This window comes from Podarcis filfolensis (genome assembly GCF_964270895.1).
Source record: "Podarcis filfolensis genome assembly, chromosome: 6".
Taxonomy (NCBI): Eukaryota; Metazoa; Chordata; class Lepidosauria; order Squamata; family Lacertidae; genus Podarcis; species Podarcis filfolensis.
Genome location: NC_139609.1, coordinates 81,667,061 through 81,689,865, shown reverse-complemented (window position 1 = coordinate 81,689,865; position 22,805 = coordinate 81,667,061). Strand labels below are relative to the sequence as shown.

Genomic DNA, 22,805 nt, shown 5'->3' with positions numbered 1-22,805 from the left:
GCACAGTGATAGAAGGCAAGCAGCAGTTTCTGCGGAAGATGGTTTTTCCTTAGAATTCTCAAAAAGTACAGTCTCTGATGCGCCTTCTTCACAAGCCCCCTTGTGTTGACACTCCAGGACAGATCCTCTTGTAATTCAATGCCCAAAAATCTGAACGTTGTTACCCTCTCCACACAGACCCCATCAATCAAAAGTGGCTGGATATTGCTCTTCTGTCTCCTGAAGTCCACCACAAGCTCCTTTGTCTTCCTTGTATTTATGAGCAAGTTGTTAGCTCTGCACCACTCTGTCAGCCGCTCCACCTCATCTCTATAATCCATTTCACCCTCCCTTTCAGGGATGAGCCCAATCACGGTTTGACCCATGTGAGAGCATCCCCCCCCCAAAAATGTGCATCTTTCAGGGCCACAATCTGGTGGGAACCAGGTGACTCCTACAAGAACATGGCGCCCCAAAATTCATGTCTTTCGGGGCCTCGATCTTGCAAGCATGGCACCCAAAACTGGGATGTCCCGATTAAATAGGGAGAGTTGAGGGGTATACCAGTGCCATCCACTGAGCTGCATGGGACCAGTGATCTCACTCAGTATAAGTTAGCCTCCTATGTTATTTAAGAAAGGGGAGACAGAACAAAAACCCCTATCTCTTCCATAGAACAACAAATAATGAATTTCTGACACCTCCTTTAATTATTATTATTACTACTATCTCTCTCCCCATCCCTGACACTAGCTTTCACCTTACCTAACTTGTTTTCAAAGTAATCGTGATACGTTGCATGGACATGAGTTCTTAAACAAGGAATTGCTAACCCAGACCACATCACGATTTCTCACTGTTAGCTGCAATCGAACATTCTCCTGAACCCAAGGGGTTAAATGTGGGGACAGGGGTGCACCCACATGCCCCTCTTCCATCATCCTTGCATATGTTGCACATGGCCATCAGCCACTGACCTTCCCTGTGTTGCATGGAAAAGTCTGCATGGAGTTTCTGCTCATGCTCACTTGAATTCGAGTAGATTCCTCTGCGTGATCAGAGACCCTGTTTTATTGGGATCGCCAGTTGCACAGGGAGTTCTGCTCATGTCAAATGAACGAAACCAGAAGCTCCCTGCAGGCTTTGCTTTGGGTACCAGGGGCGAGGAGCATGAAGCGCATGAGACTTGCCCCCGCCTTTAGTCCTTGCATGTTCAGGCGAACTCCTGAATACCACCATTAATTTTAACACAGATATTGGTCAGGAAGAGAGCCTGCCTTTTCAAAATAAATATTAGGAGAAGAAATAAAATTGAAAGCTTTTTTCCCCCTAGATTCCACCATCACAAAAATTATGCTCACATTTCCACTGAATCTCATATTCATATTCAGCAGCCGCTTAGAATCTCATTACAAAAATTTAGCTCCTGGACAAAACAGACCATGAAATCATTTATAAATAAATGTCAGTTTGATTTATTTGTTGCAGCCACAAGTCTTAAGAACCACTCGTTAGCACTTGGAACAAAATCTGAATGGGATGAAACATCCACACACTGTAAAACAACAGGTACTCTCACACTTGTTCAGTATTAGATTCAGGTAGGTAGCCGTGTTGATTAGATTCAGGTAGGTAGCTGTAGGTATTTCGACTTGTTCAGTAGTAAGCAAGTATAAATGTTTTGATTGAATAAAAACATCCAGCATCAATACAGAACAGCTGTCCATATCAGAAATCTCCCGGTAATCTCACATTGATTCATATAAAGAGCATAGGAATTTGCAAAATGCAATTGCACTGTTGCCAATTTCAGTTGAAATTCACAGATATGTGCAGTGCAAATGGCTACATATCTTCTCAGAAGTAATACCCATTGACTTCAGTGGAACTTTCTCCCAGATGTGTGCAGTGCTTTTTTTTCTTCTTGAAAAAATGTTTAGGGGTACTCTCATTTTCCTACTCACATTGAAATACTGCCCCTCAGTGAGGCCAAACTTAGATTCACAAAATGTTTAGGGGTATGTGTACCCCTGCGTTCCCCCCCCCCAAAAAAGCACTGGATGTGTGTATAGGATTTTGAAGCATAGCACTTAGAATCATAGAATTGTAGAGTTGGGGGGACACCGAGGGCCATCTAGTCCAACCCCTGCAATGCAGGAATCTTTTGCCCAACATGGGGCTCGAACCCACAACCCTGAAATTAAGAGTCTCGTGTTCTTCCAACTGTCTGTTATTGCAATATGGAAGGCATTAGCTGGAATCTAAGAAGGGTGAAAGCATGTCTAAGAATTGGTCTATGTCAACTAAATAGTTTTAAAACCTGTTTTGTTATTTAAGCGTAACGTACTATGATGCTGGCTTAGCCTTGGCCAAAATAGCTAAGCCACATCGAATAAACACATCGTGTACAATGTTTCTGGCTGCAAGTGGTCTGATACCCATAAAGCAATTGACCAAAAAGCCAGATGTCTGAATCACTGAGACAAATTTTTGGTACCAGTTGAAAGTTAGGTTGACTAAATGTAATAGGGCCTTTCTCCAAGAAGCACATTTTTGGCAGTTTTATCATCCGGCATGGATGGTAATCTAATCCAGTAGTTGAAAGGGTACAAATGCAGCTTAATTTCAACTGGTAAATGTCCAATTCCTGTGCTTAAACAAACAGAGTGAACACCTGGCTGGGGGTTCCTTATGTACAGATTAGAGTTTTGCTCTGTAAGAGTTTGAGACAAGGCAGCAGTGGGCGCTCCATATCTCTGCACAATGACGTAACTGTGGCCAATGAAATGTGACACACAAGTGGTATGGAAATGGTTTCCATGCCCCTTCACATGACCTGTTTATTGAGCATTCATCCTGCACAAAACTTACGTGGAAATTAGATTATATTGAGCATTTTCTCTTATTTGTTTGTGGGGCGGTTATCCGACAATGGACATCCATCCTGCATTTATCCTGATTTACTTTCATACTGTTTATAGATCTCCCCATTAGTCATTTGTTCATCCCACCATTTACTATGCATTTCCCTGTCACTTTCAAAACCACGAAAATATGCTTCTTTTTTAAAAAGTGCATTTACTGTGCTTGGGCAACAGAGCCTTTTAATCTACTTTAGCTATGGAAATTTAAAGTTGGGTCCCTCTCAAAAGAGTGACAGTCTGGATGCACCCTTTCTTATACGTATTACAGACGACCCTCTTTTATTGCTGTGCAGCAGAGGCAAGAGTTTGGTGATGGATTCTATTCTTGATTTTCTGAATATAAAGATTTTAAAGTCTGAACTTTACCACCTCTGCATGTTTTGCCAAAACATCCGGTGCTTCCCCCACCCTGCCTTGGCAAGCAATGAGAAAGAAATTACCTGGTGGTGAATCATGCCAATTTTCCACCCGTTTTGCCAATCCCTTTTCTAAAGAATAGTTGTGTGTTAGGAGGAACCTCCTATCTACCCACAGCTGTATTTGGCATGAAAGCATGACTAAGTTTATTCACCAAATCTAGGACAACTCTCTTAAGCTGGATGCTGCAGATTTCTGGAGAAATGTTTAAACCAGACAGGAACTAGGCTAGAAAGAAATACAGCAGCGAGGAAACTAGTGTTTGGATGGTCTATAGACCAGATTGATCTACCATCTGCAATTAGACGAGAAACAAACAAACAAATAAACCCAAGAGTATGTCTAGAACCAACCCAGGGACTGAGTCATCTGCAAGAACAACGATGAACACAAAATTACAGCATGTACTTTTGCAGCATTCGCACATAGGAAACATCTGGTTGGTTTAAATCTCGCTCCTTGATTTTCCGGCCTTCTTAAGTTCAGAAGGTGGAGGGTATGGAGAACCCATTTGTGCAGGTTGGAGAGAAATCCTTAGAGCTTGAGATCCATTAGGGAGAGTGAAGCAAGTTGTCTCAGGAAGTTGATTTTGTGTAGCATGAAAGGAGAACAACTTGTTCACTATTTAATTCATTATTGCTGTATTTTTTTACTGCTAGAGGGGCCTTTTGTATTATACACTTCAACCTGGGTATTGGGGTACCATTTGTTGTTTTGACTTAGGTAACAAAGCACCTTGGGCTGTTCTTCTTCATATGAGACCCATGCTTACACAGAGTTGTAGTCAACATTAGCAGACCCATTGATATTGATGGACATGACAAACTTAGCCCCATTAATTTCAGTGGGTCTACCCTGGGTAGAACACAGTTGGTGGCAGTGCGCTGTTGCTATCCCTGATTTAAGCAATATATTTCTTACATGGATTGCTAGGGTTGGCAGATATTAGTCAAGATAAGGCTGCTTTTAAATCCTGCATGGTCAGGATTGCCATATGCAGTCTCCAAAAGGGATCCTGTGTATTTAAGAGTTGCAAAAATGTCAGAACTTCACCATGCATGGCTTTCCTTGTTATCTGATATTCGAAGAGAGAGTTCAGACTTCATGGAACATTTCTTTCTGCGCTACAGGAATGCAGGACCTTCTCAGGAGTATAGCCTTGTGCAGGAGACATGGGTTATATGTTCTGCCAGATGTATCTAGTAGGGTCATCAGAATGGAGCACACATGTGCATTTCTTCTTGTTGGTGCTACAGACTCTTCATTTCTTCTCCATCCTTTCCAGAACCTTGACTGCACTGTCTTGCCCATCTTTTTGCAAATATTTCTCCCCTTTGCACTTGTCATAGCTATGGCTGGGCTGCTTGTCCTGGGAGTGCAAAGTAACCACAGCAGATGTCCTCTTGCCTCCAAAAACCTGGACCCTGAAGCATCAGTGCCTGCTGATGGAGGCAACCGTAAAAGAATACAGCAGGAGACTGGGTTTTTGCTTTGTGAGTTTTGTCTGAAGTATTTGTTTCAGTCGGAGTTAGCAATGGGCCGGTTGGAGGAAAGGGAGGCTGTTCCACCCTTTCAGCTATACGGAGAGTTGCATTCCAGTTCACAGAAAAGGTGCCTCAAGAATGTTAACACTGCCATAAGGGGTCATAACCAAAGTTCTCCATTATATGGTGCATGATTAACTTGTGAAATTCATTGCTGCAAGATGTGGCGGTGTCCACGGGCTTAGAGGGCTTTACATCATGGATGATGAGAGATCTGGCAAAGGCTATTCAGTAACAGGTTTGAAAGGGATAGCTGGGGGGGGGGCTCTGAGTATGGGGGGGAAATGATTTCTCCCCCTCAATAAAAATATGCATATCTGTTCATGCTATACACTAGTGCATCAGGGAGTAAACTGGGAGTAAACATTTAGGGATTCTATAGGGGGATGAGATATCAACAGAATGGCGGAGACAGTTCTATTTCATACCCCTCTAAAACGATAGCGTTCTGAAGCAAATAAATCTACAATCCCAATAAAAATTGTAGGTGCAAGACAACCTGATTAATTAATCCAGATTTGTTTGCAGAAATTTTGCAGGGACGTTATACAAGCTTGGTTGTTTATTGAGTGTTTGTTCTGATTTGTTCACTGGGAGGTTACATGAGGTGCATCAATCGTTATCCCTCACTTTCAAGTACATTTTTCTGTCACTTATTGCAAAAAGTCTGCTTTTTTGGGTAGCAGATGTGTTGCACCAGAGCGCCATATCAGCTTTAATTGCGTGACCTGAGTTTGCCAGTATGTGATTGAATCCCATTTGAAAATATGCAGTCTCGGAAGTGCCCTTAGTAATCTTCAAGCCAACAATATTTTAACCTGGTCTCAGTTGTGTTTCATGTTCTGAACTAAGCAGCATCTTCTATATTTTATGGCGTTCTGGAGTGTGGGAAAACCCTTTGAAATAAGGCTAAGAGACATTCCTTAATATAACAGACACATACTATCTGTACATTAACCAGGGAGGCAGCCAAACCTTGCATGCAGAAATGCAAGGTAATTTGAACTAGACTAAGAAATGCAATCAAATACACGGAGTTTGAATTTGTTTTCTTGATTTTCTATACAGGGCTGGTTGAGCATTCCCTAAGTGTGAGATGGCTGAAGTTGGTTTTGGTGTATGTGTATTTTTTGTTTAATAAAAAATTACTTCATCATCTATGAATGAATCAAGTCAAATATAGGACCGAGAAGAGAGAGAGAGAGATGTATGAATGACTCCTCTGACATTTGCAATGTCTCATTTGGGGCTGGTTTATTTGGATGGATTTAAACCTCGATGGAAAGAGTGAGGATGACTTAAGGCTAGCAGTGACACACAGTTGTGTGTATCTTTCCTCCTTTAAAAAAAAAAAATTCACCAGAAGCATCCCCAGGAGGCTAAAGGTTTAAGCAGATGAACAGGAGTGGGGAGCTGCTGATTAACCCTTTCCCTTCCAGTCATTCTACCCTCAAAAACCATCTTCCAGCTACTTTTTCCAAACTGAGGGAAAAGATATAGGAGCCTGTATATTTTCCTCCATGTGTAGAGATGGTTGGTTATGAGCACGAAAAACATGGGGAAAGGGTGAAACTGCCTGCCACAGCCAATCCTCTGCTTAATCTCCCACAGCTACTTTTGATTAAGGGAATCATCCACAGCAAGCTCACACCAGCAGCATGTTATATCTCGTGTGAGTAAATGAAAAAGTGCTACTTTTGGCCTCAAGCGGATGAGGGCAATCCAGGTGCAATATTAACCTCATCAGACTAAAAATACGGTCTGTATATAATATATTGTTGGCTTTTTGCACAAGATCGCTACCCAGCAAGCCAGTGCAGATTGAATGCACTGATTTCCGTGGCTGTAGGAATCTGAATGCATGCAAGTGAAGACAGATCTGACTTGGCAGCTCAGTGGCATACAGGAGCTCCCAGGTTCAGTTCCTGGCCCTTCCAGTTAAAAGCACCTGGTAAGAGGTGATGGGAAAGACATTTACCTGAGACCCTGGAGAGCAGGTACCAGCAGCTGGGAGTACTGATTGAGAGGGACAACTCGTTTGACCTGGTACAATGGTATGTTCCTATATAGGTAGTTGTTGAATGAAGGGGGGGGGAATGAACCTGGTTACTATATGCTTATTCCCCTCAGGATTTAAGGCCGTGGTCCTCTGCTCACTTATGTGTGCAAGCACACAGACCTTTTTAGCTCCAGTGGGATTTGCATTGGCTGGGTTCGAGGTTCAGGTGAATCCCTCTACTGTGTGGACACGTATGCCTTCAATGAAGTGTGTAAAAAAAAGGTTAAGGCAGCGGAGTGATTCATGATGTTTGGCATGGGAGGCAGAGAAGGCATCATGAGGAGGCTTTGCAAAGGCAGCTTTTCTGAAGTAGCATTTGTGCAAGCGTGGACATAGACAGGAAGCCTAGAAACAAGGACGGGTCAGGCGGTGGTCTAAGAAGCAGGCCTGGGGAAAGGATAACTCTCTAGAACAGCCCTTTGTGTAATTTTATGTGGGTAAGAAGAAGAAGAAGAAGAAGAAGAAGAAGAAGAAGAAGAAGAAGAAAGAGAGAGAGAGAGAGAGAGAGAGAGAGAGAGAGAGAGAGAGAGAGAGAGAGAGTCAGGATGCTGGTAGCATCCGGTTGCCCAGGAAAGTATAAAGATAAGGGAAGGCTTCTTACCATCCTTTTCTATTCAGTATTTACAGGCTATAGAACCCAACCTCTTGGATAATGGCATTGTCCCGAGTGAATCTCCACCCTCTCCATCTCTCCCACTTCCTCATTCGTCACTTCTATGGGAGCTGCTAAGTACCCTCTGTCTTTGAGCTCTTTGCTCTCCTACTTTCAAGACTTGCCTGGGTTTTTTTTTGGGGGGGGGGTCTGGAAGACACCATGTCACACCCCCCCCCCGGTGCCTCCTCCTCTCTCCCATTATTTCCCAACTTTCCCCCTCATCTACATCTGAGCTGTGACCTCTCGCAAAACACTGTTGTAAATCCATACTGTCTTCCTCTTCCTGCTCCCTGGAAGGTTCAGGAGGGGTAGGTGGTCTCCACCATTCCTCCTCTGCCCAGCCTCTGACAGATAGAGACTGAGACTGCTTTTGGCACCAGTCTCTGCCTACCACCAGCTCTGACTGCCCATCAGCAGCATACCACCCTCCTTCACATATTACCTCTGAGGGAGAAGGTCCCAGGTTGAACTTCTGGCATTTCCAGGTAGGACTGAAAGAGTCCTGCCTGAAACCATGGACAACTGATGATAGTCAGTGTAGACAGTACTTAGCTAGATGGACTGAGGTATCTGACTTAATAGACTATAGCTCAGTAGGAAAAAAAAGATTTCCCACCCTTGGTCTTTAGCTGTTGCAGCTAACAGACACTGGACTAGGCTGTTCTTATTTATGGTAGCTTGCACAGTGCCCTAGGCCCAGAGATGTTTGAAAGGAAGGCGTACAACTGTAAGGCTACTCGGTGGGCCTTGCATGGTCTCTAATCCCCTCTGCTGTCACTGGTCTTTTGGCACTTGGGAAACCAGTGAAAAGTGTTGGTTGATGATTATGGATAAGAGGCCATATTGAACAGGGCAACCAGAACGATCAAGCGCTTTGAACACCTTCTGTGTTAGGAAAGTGTACCTTATCTTGTGGTTTTTTTAGTTTGCAGAACAATGCTAAAAGGAAGAGATAATTAACGATGGGGAAGAAAGTCATTCGGTTCGTATTTTAATGTAAACCCACCAATTTTGCGCCAACGATAATGCAAACCGAGACACCATCCTTCAAAATTTCCACTTTTCCAAGTGTTGTGATGCAGTTCTGTGACCCAAAAATTAATAGAAAAATTCACAATTCATATTAGTGAAAATAGCATGTATAAATGCATTGTGTAGGAGAAAACTGCTGGAAAAACCACTTTATTGCACAAAATTTTATGCAGATACATATGTGCTAAGAGAAATTTGCACAATCATGCATGCAAAATTCCATGCAGGCTTTTTTTTTTTAAAAAAAAAAAGAATTGCAAACTAACATGGGCAAAGTGTGAACACCAGGTTGGGAAAATAAGTAACTGAGATAAATTGAAATTGACAGATTCCTCCTTCCATAGAAATAATAGACGTCTATTAAACATTGCATGTGTTTTGAATTCTGGAATACTTATAAAACCTTAAATAAAAATAACTTTGGATAAAGAGAACTTTATTTTCCCTGTCCCATAATCCTAGGACTTGGGGCCACTTAATTTAAACCAACTGAGAGACAAAAGAAAGTATTTTTATTCACATGATGCGAAATTAATATGTGCATTTCCTCCCCACTAGATGTGGCAATAGCCATTGGCTTTAGCTGGCTTTAAAAGGAGGTTAAATTAATTAATGGAGGATAAGTCTGTCAGTGGGTATGAGTCATAGTAGCCAAATGCAGCATCCATGTTTAGAATCAGTATGCCACTGATTACAGTGGGAGAGGATTTTTGCCTTCTAAAGTGGCTGGCCAGTATGGGAATGAGTACTCTGAATTTTACTAGGTTATAGCTTCATCTACCAGGGCTCTTCTTGTGCTCAGTGCTATCACTGGGGGCAGACCCAGCAATAGTGGTCTTTCTAGTCCATGGGTAGGCAAACTAAGGCCCGGGGGCTGGATCCGGCCCAATTGCCATCTAAATCCAGCCTGCGGATGGTCTGGGAATCAGTGTGTTTTTACATGCGTAGAATGTGTCCTTTTATTTAAAATGCATCTTTGGGTTATTTGTGGGGCCTGCCTGGTGTTTTTACATGAGTAGAATGCGTGCTTTTCTTTAAAATGCATCTCTGGGTTATTTGTGGGGCATAGGAAGTCGTTCATTTTTCCCCCTTCAAAATATAGTTCGTCCACCCCCCAAGGTCTGAGGGACAGTAGACCGGCCCCCTGCTGAAAAAGTTTGCTGACCCCTGCATCTAATCCATCAGGAAAGTATTATTGCTATTGGAAAGGCTTCTCCAGAGCTTGACCTTCTAAGTAGAAATGTTCCCTGTGTTCCACAAGTCATTAAAACCACCCTCTCTCCTCCTTGTTTGTATGTAGAGACAGTTTCTCCCCCCACCCAACCTGGCAGTGCAAATAACTCAAGCCTTTAATCACAGCTAGACCATAATATTTACTAGCATTTCAGCAATATTGTGGCGAACAGATCAAGACATTCATTTCCTCTTTTGCATGCAGTGAGCGATACATGCAGTGCACGTCTGGTTTATGGCAGGAAACTCATGTTGCTACACACAGATGCTTGGCTGTGCACAGAACCCAGCTAGGTTTAATTGGGATGATTTGAAGCAAATGAAGGAGAGAGAGAGAAGGTTCAGGAGGAAACGCAGCCTCTCCCTTTGGCCCCCATGTTGGACCTGTTTTGTGTTGCTTTGCTCAGGCTGTTGTTGAGGGAAAGAGCCTGACGTCAGCAGCCATTGTGTGCTGAAATTGGGTATAGGCAAATATGTCAGTATCGATTTCTCTCTGTTTTTCATTTTGCCAGTCTTAACTTCAGTTTCCACACCAGTTGGCATTTTTTTAAAAAAAGTCCTCATCTGCCTCTTAGTGTGAATTTCTTCTGACACACACTTTTGTAAACAATTTTTGCCTAATATACACAATTTTTGCAGAGCATCTCCACTTTAGCTAATGGTGCCTCCTGCTGCTGCTGCGCCACCGGAGCACGATTTCTGTTCTTATCCTGAAGCAAAGTTCTTAACCTGAAGCACTATTTCTGGGTTAGCAGAGTCTGTAACCTGAAGCGTATGTAACCCGAGGTACCACTGTATGTACTTTTCACAGATCATTACATTTCCTCTCCTCCTGGTCTTCCACCGACAATGCCTCATTTATCTACCCCAAATCCTCCTTTTCCTTTTGCTCACTGGGTCACAATTCTCCTCCCTGTAAAACATTGGAAATGCATGAACCATCCTTTGAAAGGATGCTGTTGCTTCTATCCTTTCCTCTCTCACTGTACCCTATTGGTATGTCACATTTTGAACTGTAAGATTCTTGGGGCAGGGACCTTGTTTGTCACTCCCCAAGATGCCCTTCATATTGCTGTGTTAGCCATCACTTCCACAGTCCAGGAAGTTAAAATTTCTTGCCTCGAGAATGCGAAGCACACTGTAGCGTCTTGCTAGATCTGTTATGATGGCAAAACAAATTCTATGGAAACCATTGTGAGGGCTGGCCTGGGACAGCTGGGGAAAGCCTTGTGTTGTTGATGTTTTTGGCTTCATCTTGATCTGGATTGAGATCCTCGAATTCTGTGGGGGGAACCCAGGAGAGAGCATTCTTTTTTCCCTTTTTTTTTCCATACCCAAAGTGAAGCCCTGCCAAGCTGGCATAAACGCCCTCAACTTTCCAGGGGCTTCTTTCCAAACACAGTGTGTGCCGCCTCCTAAAGATAGTCTTTACAGTGGCCAGGCCTGGTGGAAAACATGAAGTCTGCAAGGATTAGCGCAGGAATTCATTTGGACTGATGACTTGGGCTTCCCTCTATAAACAGCAGTAGTGTTTTCATCTTTTGGACTGGGCTACACATTTCGGATCCCTCCTCCTCCTCCTCCCTGATAGGCTTGCCTGAAGTTCAAGCTGTGCTGCAGAAGGCACATTGCAAAACCCTATTTCTGAGCGTGGAAAATAGCATGAAATCAATGTGGCATGTTATATATAAAAAAAATAAATAAATTACCCACTTCTGCTTTCAGAGGGGGCTCTATTTTACTTTTTAAAGAGCACAGGAGTAGGCTTTTCAAAAAAAAGGGAATATTTTTATTTCCAGGTGAAAGGAAAAATAAAGTTTCCACTTTCATCATTAGCCTATGGCATGATTTTTATTTTTTATAAAGTTCCCTTTCACCAATTTCCTTAAAGCATTGCACTCAGAGTGCATTCCACTTCTGGGTATCTTAGCACGTGGTTGTTGTTTTTTTAAAGAAAGGGTACTGATTCTTTTTAGTGGAAGCAAAAGCTTATATTGGCAGAAGAATACATAGGCTTTAAAGTTACACCAGATCTCTTTATGGGGCAGGAGAGCAACATAACTTAAAAATAATTAATATGGAACCAAAGTGGGGTGGGATTGAGATTTCTATGAAATGCACAGTGCTGAAAATTGCTTTCACGTTTCTAAGCATTAAAGTGCTTTAGCATTTTTCTCAGAAAATTTATTTTCCTCCTCTCCCTAGAAAAAGGAAGCTACCTTGTAAGTCGTCCCACCCCCCACCCCCCAAGTACCATCCCTGAACTACCACAATGCCCAATTATTGCAATGCGATACCCCAATGCAAAATGATGGCCAGGGTTCTGAAACACTGTTGCAAGGTATCAACCCCTGTTAAAAACTTACCGGTAATTCCCTGGCCAGAGTGCTGGAAGCTACACAGGTGAGTGGTGAGTCCACTGCAGATCGCTCACACAGGCCTACTTTGACTTGTTGTCAGCTGGGCTACAGTATGGGCACGACTGATTTATTTCATCGGCTAATCTAACGATATATGCATAAAGTCACTTGCATCATTACAGTCAAAGTGAATCTGTAGCAATCGCTTTTCCTGCTTGTGCACAACATTCTGACAAATGGTCCCAGCTGTTCTGTGATGTGCACAACTTAGCAGCCCCAGCGTCGACATCCTGGACACTCTTTGCTTCATGAGGGGTATTTGGTCTGCCGAGGAATGGGAGCAGCCGTCACAATTCTGAACCGCAGGAAGCAAACAAAGCCCTGATGAGCTCCAAATTCTCAACAGCTGGTTGCAGATGACATTTTTAAAAATGAAAGAAATGAGGAAGGAAGGAAAGAAGGAAGGAAAAATACAATCCTTAGCCCTGCTGCTTTGGGGCAGGGGGTTTGTTTCTGTGCTGCCCTCATGCGGTAACATGCCAAATGGTAGTGGGTGGTTCAGAAAGCAACCAGGAAAAACTACAACATAATATTTTGATGTTATGAAAAGTATACAGACTCAAACAACTATTTTGTGCAGTGACAGACCAACACAAGTCATTGGTAGAGTTGGGGGAGTTGAGTTCTGAGAATTAGTTCTGTGCTGAAAACTGCCCTCCAGTTTCTTAGAAGTTTTCTTCCTCTGAGAAAGAACTTTCAATTTTTCTACCTTTTTTTTTTTTGCAGGGCACTTAAGAATTTCTTTAGAATTTTGGTGGCTGCAGAGTTGAGCATACTATATAAATTCAAGGTGGCTGTGGGTGGTTTTCTTCTTTTCCTGCTATGAAATATTTCTGCAGTCCTCTGTTTTTTTCCCCAAATGCTTGCACTTCCTGATCTGGAAGAAAACTCAAGAAAGAAACGATGTATTCATCTGAGCTTGAATTTCAATGCAGGAATTGGGAAGACTGGCTTACTGAGCACTTGAATGCAGTGTGCTCACAGATTTTGTTGTTAAGGGAAGTTCTTCCTTTTACCTTAAAAAGCAAATCCACACCAATTGCCTTAAAATGAGACAGGTCATCACTTCAAATAAAATAAAATAAGAACAAATGAACAATTGACAGGCAGAGCCATAGCAAGGGGCTGGCGAGGTGGACCCCTACCAGGGGTTCTGCTCTTTTCTAGCTAGGAATGGAATTTTCTGAAATAGCAATGTCAAGCTTATCCATTTCAGCAGCTTCTTCTGATCATAGGTCTGCCAATTCCAGGATGTGAATGTGTGACTGAGCCATAAGGCAATTAGCTAAACAGTTTGTGTTGGACAGGACACATTAATTATTATGTAATTTTCTTTCTCTTCTAAACTTACAACTTCCTTTCTAAAGAATATTCAAGGCAGCAATAGAGCAATGAAAATACATGAAGAAAATATCAGTTTGCAGTGATCAAATATAGCAGAATAAAAAGAGCTAAAAAGGCAGCAGAAGTGTAGGACCAAGAGCAATAATCTGCAAAAGTTCCCTGAAGTAAAGGTGTCAAAGCTCCCTGTCTAAACAGGACAGCAGTGGGATCAGAGAGGCCTCCCTAGAGAATATATTAGGCACCATAGCTGAAGAGTTTCTGTCCTGGGTACACGCTTGCCATTCTTCTGAGGGTAGAGAGGCTCAAAACAGAGGAAGAACGGAGTCTTTGGAAAAGTTAGTATGAAGGCATGTGATTCTTTTACTATCAATCCAGAGTCAAAGAGATCAATGCAAAAGTGAAGGCACTACTCCATGGCAAAGACTGCAGCCCAAACAAAAGGCGTGTGAGGAGAAATTAGCTGTTCTGATAAATAAATGGGCCCTTTAGAGAGGTGGGGGAATCCTCAAATCAAATCAGCACCTGTTCTCCATCCACTAAAAATTTGGGATCCCAGTGCTTACCATTTTTCTTTGGAAGCTTGCAGGTTTTAGTTCTTATGTGTGGGCATTGTCTAGCGCAGGGGTCTGCAACCCGTGGCTCCGGAGCCACATGTGGCTCTTTTACACCTTTGCTGCGGCTTCGGGGCGGATACTAGCGAGGGGAGGAGGTGCATTGTGTGCCCCGACACTCCCCATTGTGGTGGGCGCTGTACTGGCTGTGACGTCGCATGGGGGCGGTGCGTGCGTTAGTCACTCACCGTCCCAACGTCACCTTCCCGCCCGCCCACCCGCTACATTGTAAGGGGCATGTACACTGGTCACTGCATTGAAAGGGGGCATGTACGCTGGTCACTGTTTTGAAGGGGAGTGAAGAACACACACCAAAAAAAGGTAACTTGTTAATTTAATGTTTATTTCTATGAGGAGGAGTAATTCTGAGGGGTCAAACAAAGAAATAATAAAAAAGTGACAAAAAAGTTATTTTTATAATGACGAGTTTCACGGCTCCCAGTTTTTTTTTCTTCGGAAACGGGTCCAAGTGGCTCTTTTTGTCTTAAAGGTTGCAGACCCCTGGTCTAGCGGAATCTCAGAATCCAGAGTGATCTGCAAGCAGGAATAATGAGCGGTCAGCACCATGTGTAGCTCTGTGACTCTCCTTATGAACTGCAGAAGCAGAATAAATCATGCACAACAACTGGATCTGCAGATCAACTTACTTTGCCTAATTTATACAGGTTGCGGAATTCAACTTTTGTTGACCCATAGTTTTGATTTTAAAACACAGAATATATGAGGTCCCTGTCCACGTCTCATAAACTAAGGTTTTATGTCACCCTAAATGGATTTGCTTGGTTGCCAAGCATTTTTCAACTGTGTTTTGGACGTTCCTTTTTCATTTTTGGCTTGGGCAGGCAATCAGGGAAGGTAATTCCAAGTCTGGAAGATAGTTGACTACTGTTGGCTGCAAATAGGTGACTGCAGAGTGCATTGCACAGGGACATACCATTGCAGCCTGCATCCAGCTGTTAACAGATTCCTAGTGTGTACAGATTTCTACAGCCAAGTCTCTGCAGAACTATGAGTTACAGGGGAATGTTAGTTTGAATTTACAGCTGGTTTGCTGTTCTTTCCCATCAAAATTTGTATGGAAATCCTCCGTTTCTCCTTTTCAACCAAGCAATCCTCCGCAGATCACCTCAGTAACAACATTCTTAAGAATGGATACTTTCTGAAATATGCTTGCAACAGGTGCGTTTGCACTCCAGATTTTTGATGTCCAGCTGTTCCTTAATTATAGCTCAAAGAGGGGGTAATAAATGGGGGGAAGAATGCTGTTCAGAAAACAACACTTTTAGCATGCACATTAGAACGATAGATAAATGTTTTTGAGACAGCTGAAAATGCCTTGAAAGGGTCATTGCTTTCGCTCATGCTTTTCTTTTGATGTGCTATTGCCTCTGACCAGTCAGATGTTGTTAAATGTTTCTGAAAAACTAGTTGAGTCCAAAGGCAAATGTGAGATGGGTGTGCACACCCAAAACAGTGATTCTTCAATCAAAACACCTTTCACTTTCTAAAGAAAAACTACTATACCTCTTATACTTTCCCAAGCCGGATTTGTTCTTTACTAAAGAATCAAGTTTAAGAAGATCCCATTCTTGCATAGGTATGAATGAGTAAGTCCTGTTTTAAATCAGCTGTGATTGTATGACCAGCGGACAGCTCTTCATTCAGTGAAGTCAAGCAGGCAGTGGAGTCCCCATGCCAGGCTCCCTCATCAAGGCTGCATGGCTGAACACCTGCTGCCTTCTGGAGCTTCTGGGGGGGAAGCTTCTGCCCAGTCCACCAGGGGGTGCAACACTTGCCCCTGGGCACCAACAACCCACGGTATGTCACTGCAAGCAGGAATCCTCAACTTTACCCCAAATGAGGAAAAAGTGCAGGGGAAAGAGATGGAACAAAGTGCTGGAGAAACAACTGTTCCTCTGGCATTCCCAACAGGCTCTTCAGTTTCCAACCTCAATTTTCATTGATCCTCTTAACCCTTACAAAGCTATGGGTTTTTCACACCAGCCACTGTAAAATCAAAAGTGTGGATTGCTTTTAATCGGCACCCTTTTCACCTCCAAACCTAGGGCATTACCGTCAGTGTCACTTGCTCATACTGAAAGTTTCTGACACCGAACATTTCTTCCTCTTCTTCTCTTAAACACAGTGCCATTCTTCGCAATATGTTGCGGGCCTTGTTTATGAGACAGTGAGGCGTGCTGCAGTACCAGTTTCATGTTCCCTTCTAATTGCCAGGTAGCCTTGGGGGATTTTGACAGGGTTTTATGTTGTTGTTGTCTTACCACTTCTGTACCTAAAAATATACTTCTTTCTACCAGAGCTTAAATTGCCCTGGGCATGAGTCTTTGATGCTGTTTTCAATGCCAAAGCTCAGTCATGGAGTGCAGGTGCGATATTGTGACTTAGCTGAAACCTGGCCTGAGTGAAAGAGAGGCTACTTAAATAAGGCCTGAACCACATGATTCTTACAGCTGACTTAAAAAAAAATGCAGTTTGGGAGGCTGCAAGTTTCAGTATGAGAATGGCAGTGAGCAGGGTCTGCTGAACCTCTTTCCATTCTGGTCTACTTTTTCTGCTCTGAATTGCCCCACTCCTTCTGTACTAACATTTTGTACCCTGTGGGTGCAGTGCTGCAGATGACAACCACAGAAGAGGAAAGCAACCGTGATCTCCTTTCTGGAAGCTCATAGCTCATCCATACTAAAACTGTAGTTTGACTTAGCTAGTCATGTGAAAGAGAGCAATAGCTCAATAAAAAAATACTGTAATGCATACTGTACATCATTTTACTTGTATGCTGCCTTTCCATAGCTCAAGGCTAGCTGTGTTTTGGTTTGTGTATTGATCTAGGAAAGTGCAAATTTGGGGAAGTTTGCATTAAAATGTGAGCCAAACTAATTTCTCCCTCATCCCTAACATGCATTAAAAGGTAAAGGGACCCCTGACCGTTAGGTCCAGTCGTGGCCGACTCTGGGGTTGTGGCGCTCATCTCGCTTTATTGGCCGAGGGAGCCGGCGTACAGCTTCCGGGTCATGTCGCCAGCATGACTAAGCCGCTTCTGGTGAACCAGAGCAGTGCACGGAAACGCCATTTACCTTCCCGCCGGAGCAGTGCCTATTTATCTACTTGCACTTTTACGTGCTTTCAAACTGCTAGGTTGGCAGGAGCAGGGACCGAGCAATGGGAGCTCACCCCGTCGTGGGGATTCGAACCGCCGACCTTCTGATCGGCAAGCCCTAGGCTCTGTGGTTTAACCCATAGTGCCACCCGCGTCCCTAACATGCATTAGCACCACCTTTATATAATTTCCCTTTCTGCTTCATTTCCTTTTTTCTCTTGTTGTATACTCTACTGTTGGCATTTAGATTTTAAGCTCCTCAGAGCAAGGACTTGTCTTTTTGCTTATAATTGCTCTGTAAAGCACCACATCCATTGTGCACACTTAATCTGCAATATGTTGCAGACCAGTAGTATCAACTGGACTAGCTTTCAGGTTTATGAGAGTGAACGGTGTTGCAACGGTTGTTGGGAGAGCTGCAATCTTAAAAGCTGTTGAAATTGTGCTTTCGCCTCTGTTAAGAAGGATGGGATAGCGATGAAGGTGGAATCCATTTTAAATGGACTTATACACAAAACTTTGCAGTTCCAACCCAATTGAGCTTTCCCCACATAGAACCATGTCTTGCATTGATCACCCAGCTTCATACAAGTAATAAACGAGCCTTAATTTTTACTTGGTTTGGCACTTAGAAATGAATGAACATAGGTTAGTTTTTTGTTTGTTTTTTAATTAAATTTTATTAGATACAAAAAAGAAAAAATATACAAGTAACCAAATAAAAAAGATACATGTAACCAAAAGAAAAGAAGGGGAAAAAATAAAGAATACAAATGCTTTACCTATTCTCATGCATATAATTATTTACACATCTGTGAAACAGTATTCAAAAAGAAGAAAGAAGAAAATAAGAATAGAAGAAAAGTAGGTTAGTTATGTTCATTAATTTTAGTGAATCTGCTTTTGAGTAGAAGTAGCATTGGATTCAACCCTATTCACTGAGTGCCCCACCAGTTATTTATTTTTAATAATGCTTCTTTCTGCACAAGCTGGAACAAGGCAGCTAACAGCAAAACCAGATAAGACAATATAGCAATAAAAATTACAGCATAATAAAAGAACAGATAATTAAAACAATATGAATCAGAGAGAGGCAATAAAATCACGACAATGTTGACTGGGGGGGGGGAGCCCATTGCCTTTCATGCCTATTAAAAAGCAGGGAATGGACCAGGAGGTGGAAGAAGCAAAAGTACCTCTCCTGGGAGGCCGATTCGTAATCTGGGTACCACAATTCAAAAAGCTCTCTTTTCATGTTCACATCAACTGAAACCTTTTCAGAAGCAAGACTGTAAGAAGCGTCTCGGAAGCCAAGTGAAGTTTCTGAGCAGAAACAAAAACCGTAGGTTTTCTTTTTTCTTTTTTCTTTTCTCAGGCTAACCAGATTCCCCAAGTTAGAAAGCTTGTGTCTGCTCCCTGAGAAATTCTAACGTGTGAATGAGTACACACTGACTTCAATCATGTGTAAACTAAAATTAAGCACCCATTTAATATGTTCTCTGCAATTTACTAGCTAGGAGAGCCAAATGCTTGACTCAGACACACATGGTTTTCCTTTCATAACCCCCATCAACCAAAACCATCTGGCTACATATTATTTTTAATTTTTATTATTTTTGCAAAATTGTACTTTATGATTACTTCATTGTTTGAAGCTAAATAAATAGTATACGCCACACACTAGAATTCCACAGCACTCAAGGTTCCTATGTTCATTCAAAAAGGCACCATGAACCTATAGTTATTCAGATTCTACCTACTATGGGACAAACTATTAATGCGTTAGGTAGTAAGCTTTTTAGCAGCTGCTTCTCTGCTTGTCATGTGCTGGCTGTCATTTGTTAAACTCAGCTGAGGTGGTCAACTGGTGAATTACAGCAAGGGTGGGGGACCTCTGCTCCTTCTGTCCTCTGATTCCAAACCTGCACTCTGATGCACAGTTATATAGAGGCAAATCCCCTTTCCCAGCTGCAACAAAACATGTCTCTTCCATATCGGTTTCTACAGCCACAGTAGGCATTGTAACCTTCCAAATGTTTGACTTCACTCACAAAGGCACACTCTTCCATTGTCTCCCGAAACAGACAGATGCCAACAACTTTGAAATCCCATTGAACTCAATAGGACTTACTTCTCTGTCAACATAAGCAGGACTGGGTTGTAACTGGGTTTTTTTTTTTTTAATATAAAACTTGTCCCTGCTCACCATTTGTTGTTTTGTCTTGTAATCTACATTTGCTTTACAGCATTATCCCTGTAACTTGATCTCCAGGGAATTAAGCAGCCTGCATGCACACAGTACCTCCATTAACTGATTAACTGTGTGAAAGTCCTCTGGCCATCAGAAACGTAATGACTTTTCAGCTAATCACTCTGCAGGCTCAGGTGTGGCATTAATGATTGACAGGGCCTTAGCCGTTTGTGCAGCAAGCTGGAGTGGGGCTTTGCAGACCAGTGACTCAGTGTGTGTGGATAAGGAGGCCCTTTGCTGGGAACAAACCTCTCCGTCTCTGCTTCCCTCCCAGTTGCCTGGGGACATTGGGGAACGGGTGGCAGTTCATCGGTAGAGCACATGAAGAGCTGAATTCCTGGCATCTCTCAATAAGAGGATTAGATTGCAGGTGATGTGAAAGACCTCTGCTTGAGACCTAGATTCGTCGGGCAAAGAACAGGTGTTTGTTTTTATGTTAAAGTATTTTTATCCAGCCTATTTGCTTTTAACAAAAGAAGGGCATGAAACTCAGCCTTCTGGTAGTTCAGTACCTGGCCGACCAGATGCACCTGGGAAGTTCAGGGCTTTTTTTGCAGCCGGAACTTGCTGGAACTCAGTTCTGGCACCTCTTTTCTAGAGAAATAGTACGGGGGAAGCTCACCAGCAAGCCACAAGCCCCTCTCTGTGGCTAAACTTCATTTAGAGGAAGTGTGTCACACTGAGGGCCAAATTCCTGCTGGGCCACCTTCTGGGGTCCATGTGGCAATGGTAGGTGGGACCAGAAGCAAAAGGGAGTGGGGCAGCCAATGTATATTTAAAGGTGCTGACCTTTAAAGCCCTGGACAGCTTCAACCCTGTGTACTTGAAGAAGAATCAACCCAGACACTGAGGTCTACCTCCAATGACCTTCTGGCAGCTCCCTCACTGTAAGAAGTAAAGTTACAGGAAACCAGGCAGAGGGCCTTCTTGGTAGTGGCAACCGCCCTGTGGAACATCCACCCATCACATGTTAAGGAAATAGATAACAAGACGGCTTTGGGTGTTTTTATATTTTGCTGGAAGCCACCCAGAGTGCCTGGGGCAACCCAGTCATATGGGCTGCATATAAATAATGAAATTGTTGTGGTGGTGGTTGTATTTACAGTAGGCTAGTTTGTTCACACACCCCTCTATCATCCATTCATTCAACAAGGAAGCATTATCTGAGATCAAGGACACATTCCAGACAGGGACAATTTATTTGAGGAGGGCGAGAAGCAGGGGTGCTAAGAGTTATTACCTGGGAAGGGGTGTTCTGGAAGGGTCCTGAGGGTGAGATGGAGAGGCAGAGAGGGTCACATTTTGGTCCCAGGCCTAAGGAATCCCATACAGCAAGAATGGCCAGCAGCTTGGGGGTAGTCCAGGCATAGGCAAACTCGGCCCTCCAGATCTTTTGAGACTACAGTTCCCATCATCCCTGACCACTTGTCCTGTTAGCTAGGGATGATGGGAGTTGTATTCCCAAAACATCTGGAGGGCCGAGTTTGCCTGTGCCTGGGGTGCTTTTAAAAGGTCCTAAAGTGAAAGGGTCAGTGGAGAAGCTGTGGGCCATTCTTTAAAAAAAGCAAAACGGCAGGTGTCATTTTTAGGCAACGGGGCCAGGCAGCCCTTTTGAAAAGTGGCAGTTGCATTTATTGACTGAACGAAGATGTCTGGAAAGGGAAACACTGAAAAAAAAATCTATTGCAGTAGCAAAGAGCATTTATGGATGGCAATGCGTTATTATACTAATACGTCATTTAATGTTTCTGTCAAAGCAAATACTGTGCGGTGGGACTTTAATGAGGTCTGACTGGAAAAGTGAAACAATATTGAATTGAGGCCATGTGATGAGAACTTTCATAAAGACTTGTACGTTTCAGATTTTTTCCCCCTGCAGTTCTTCCTTGGTAGGTTATAAAATGTAGAAATGAATGTCCGGAGCAGAATTATTCCACCCCCCTTCCATATATGATTTGTGCCACTTGCAGTGTGACTAAGGTTAGGCACTATATTCATGATGGAGAATGATTGTGTACAGCAGGTGAAACTGAGGGAGTAGTTATGACTAACTTAAGTCCATTGATTTCGGGGGCAGGGGGTCTACTCTGAATATGACTTAGTTAGATTCTACCCTGTGTGCCTAACATCCAGCTAATAAACCAAGGTGCTAGTCCTCAAGGCGGCATGGAGTTTGTAAAAACTGAGCTGTTTGCAGATTATGTATTCACATGGTATCTGAAAAAGTATGCATGCACATGAAAGCTCATACCAATAACTAACTTAGTTGGTCTCTAAGGTGCTACTGGAAGGATTTTTTTTTAAAAAAAAATTATTTTATTTATTTTGTTTTGTTTCAACTACGGCAGACCAACATAGCTACCTACCTGTATTCACATGGAACATCTTGAATATTACCCAGTAAGTTTTCACCTTTAAGGCGTGTGCACGTGTACACACACACACACATATAAATGAACTATTTCCATGAACCTGTTGGGAAAATTACATTGCAATGTTATCTAGAACGTAAAGGATACACCTGTTGAAGACCCCCTATTAATACTGAGCTCTAGTGGAATTTGCATCCTGGTTAGAGTACTGTACATCAAACATGAAAACATGAGAAAGTTACTTCAAATGTACCTCCAGCTGTTGCAAGTGAAACATTTCGTGTGAATGCTGGTTAGTTGGTCCAGGGGTATGTAGGGAAGCAATTCATGTGATAGCATTTAATGTGCAACAGAAAGCAAGCATTGTAACATTTGACCTTTCAACAGGGTCAAAGGTTACATTTCTTTCTCAAAAATGGTTTTGCAAATCTTTTTCAGAGCTGATAGACACACACCTTAGCTGGATACAAAACATTATATGAGACAGAATGACTGTGCTTTTTTGAACCAAGCAATCAAAGTCCAAGGTAATTGATATTTTCCTGACTTTTGTCTAGCTGCAGATTTTCTTAAATTTTGTTTGATTTAGCTGGGTTTCTTCTGTCAATGTCATTTTGGTTTGGTTTGGTTTGTTTTTGGTTGAAAGGTTAATTGTAGAAATATATAGTATTTGGTGGGTAGGGAAGTGGTTGGGCAGTGGGGCTGTGACATGTCGCATGCTGTGTTTTAAAAATCATTGATATTTACCAACACTAGCTGTTCTTGTTTTTAAAGCATTGGGGTCTGGAGTTTTCCAGGTATTTCAAACGCATTTGCCTGTTCCAAAAATAAACGTGGCCCCTGTTC

The 22,805-nt window shown here is 42.7% G+C and overlaps 1 protein-coding gene across 5 annotated transcripts in view; it reads left to right on the top strand.

Annotated features, from left to right (window-relative positions):
• NFATC2 (nuclear factor of activated T cells 2) overlaps positions 1-22,805 on the top strand; it is a gene marked incomplete at its 3' end in the record, with an annotated part of 137,225 nt that overhangs the window by 94,247 nt on the left and 20,173 nt on the right. The window contains exon 10 of one of the 5 annotated variants that reach the window (XM_083618493.1): positions 22,398-22,486. The exons of the other annotated variants lie outside the window; for them this stretch is intronic. Coding sequence (XP_083474619.1) covers positions 22,398-22,441 — 44 coding nt within the window. The remainder of the gene's footprint in view (positions 1-22,397; positions 22,487-22,805) is intronic. 5 annotated transcript variants of the gene reach the window in all.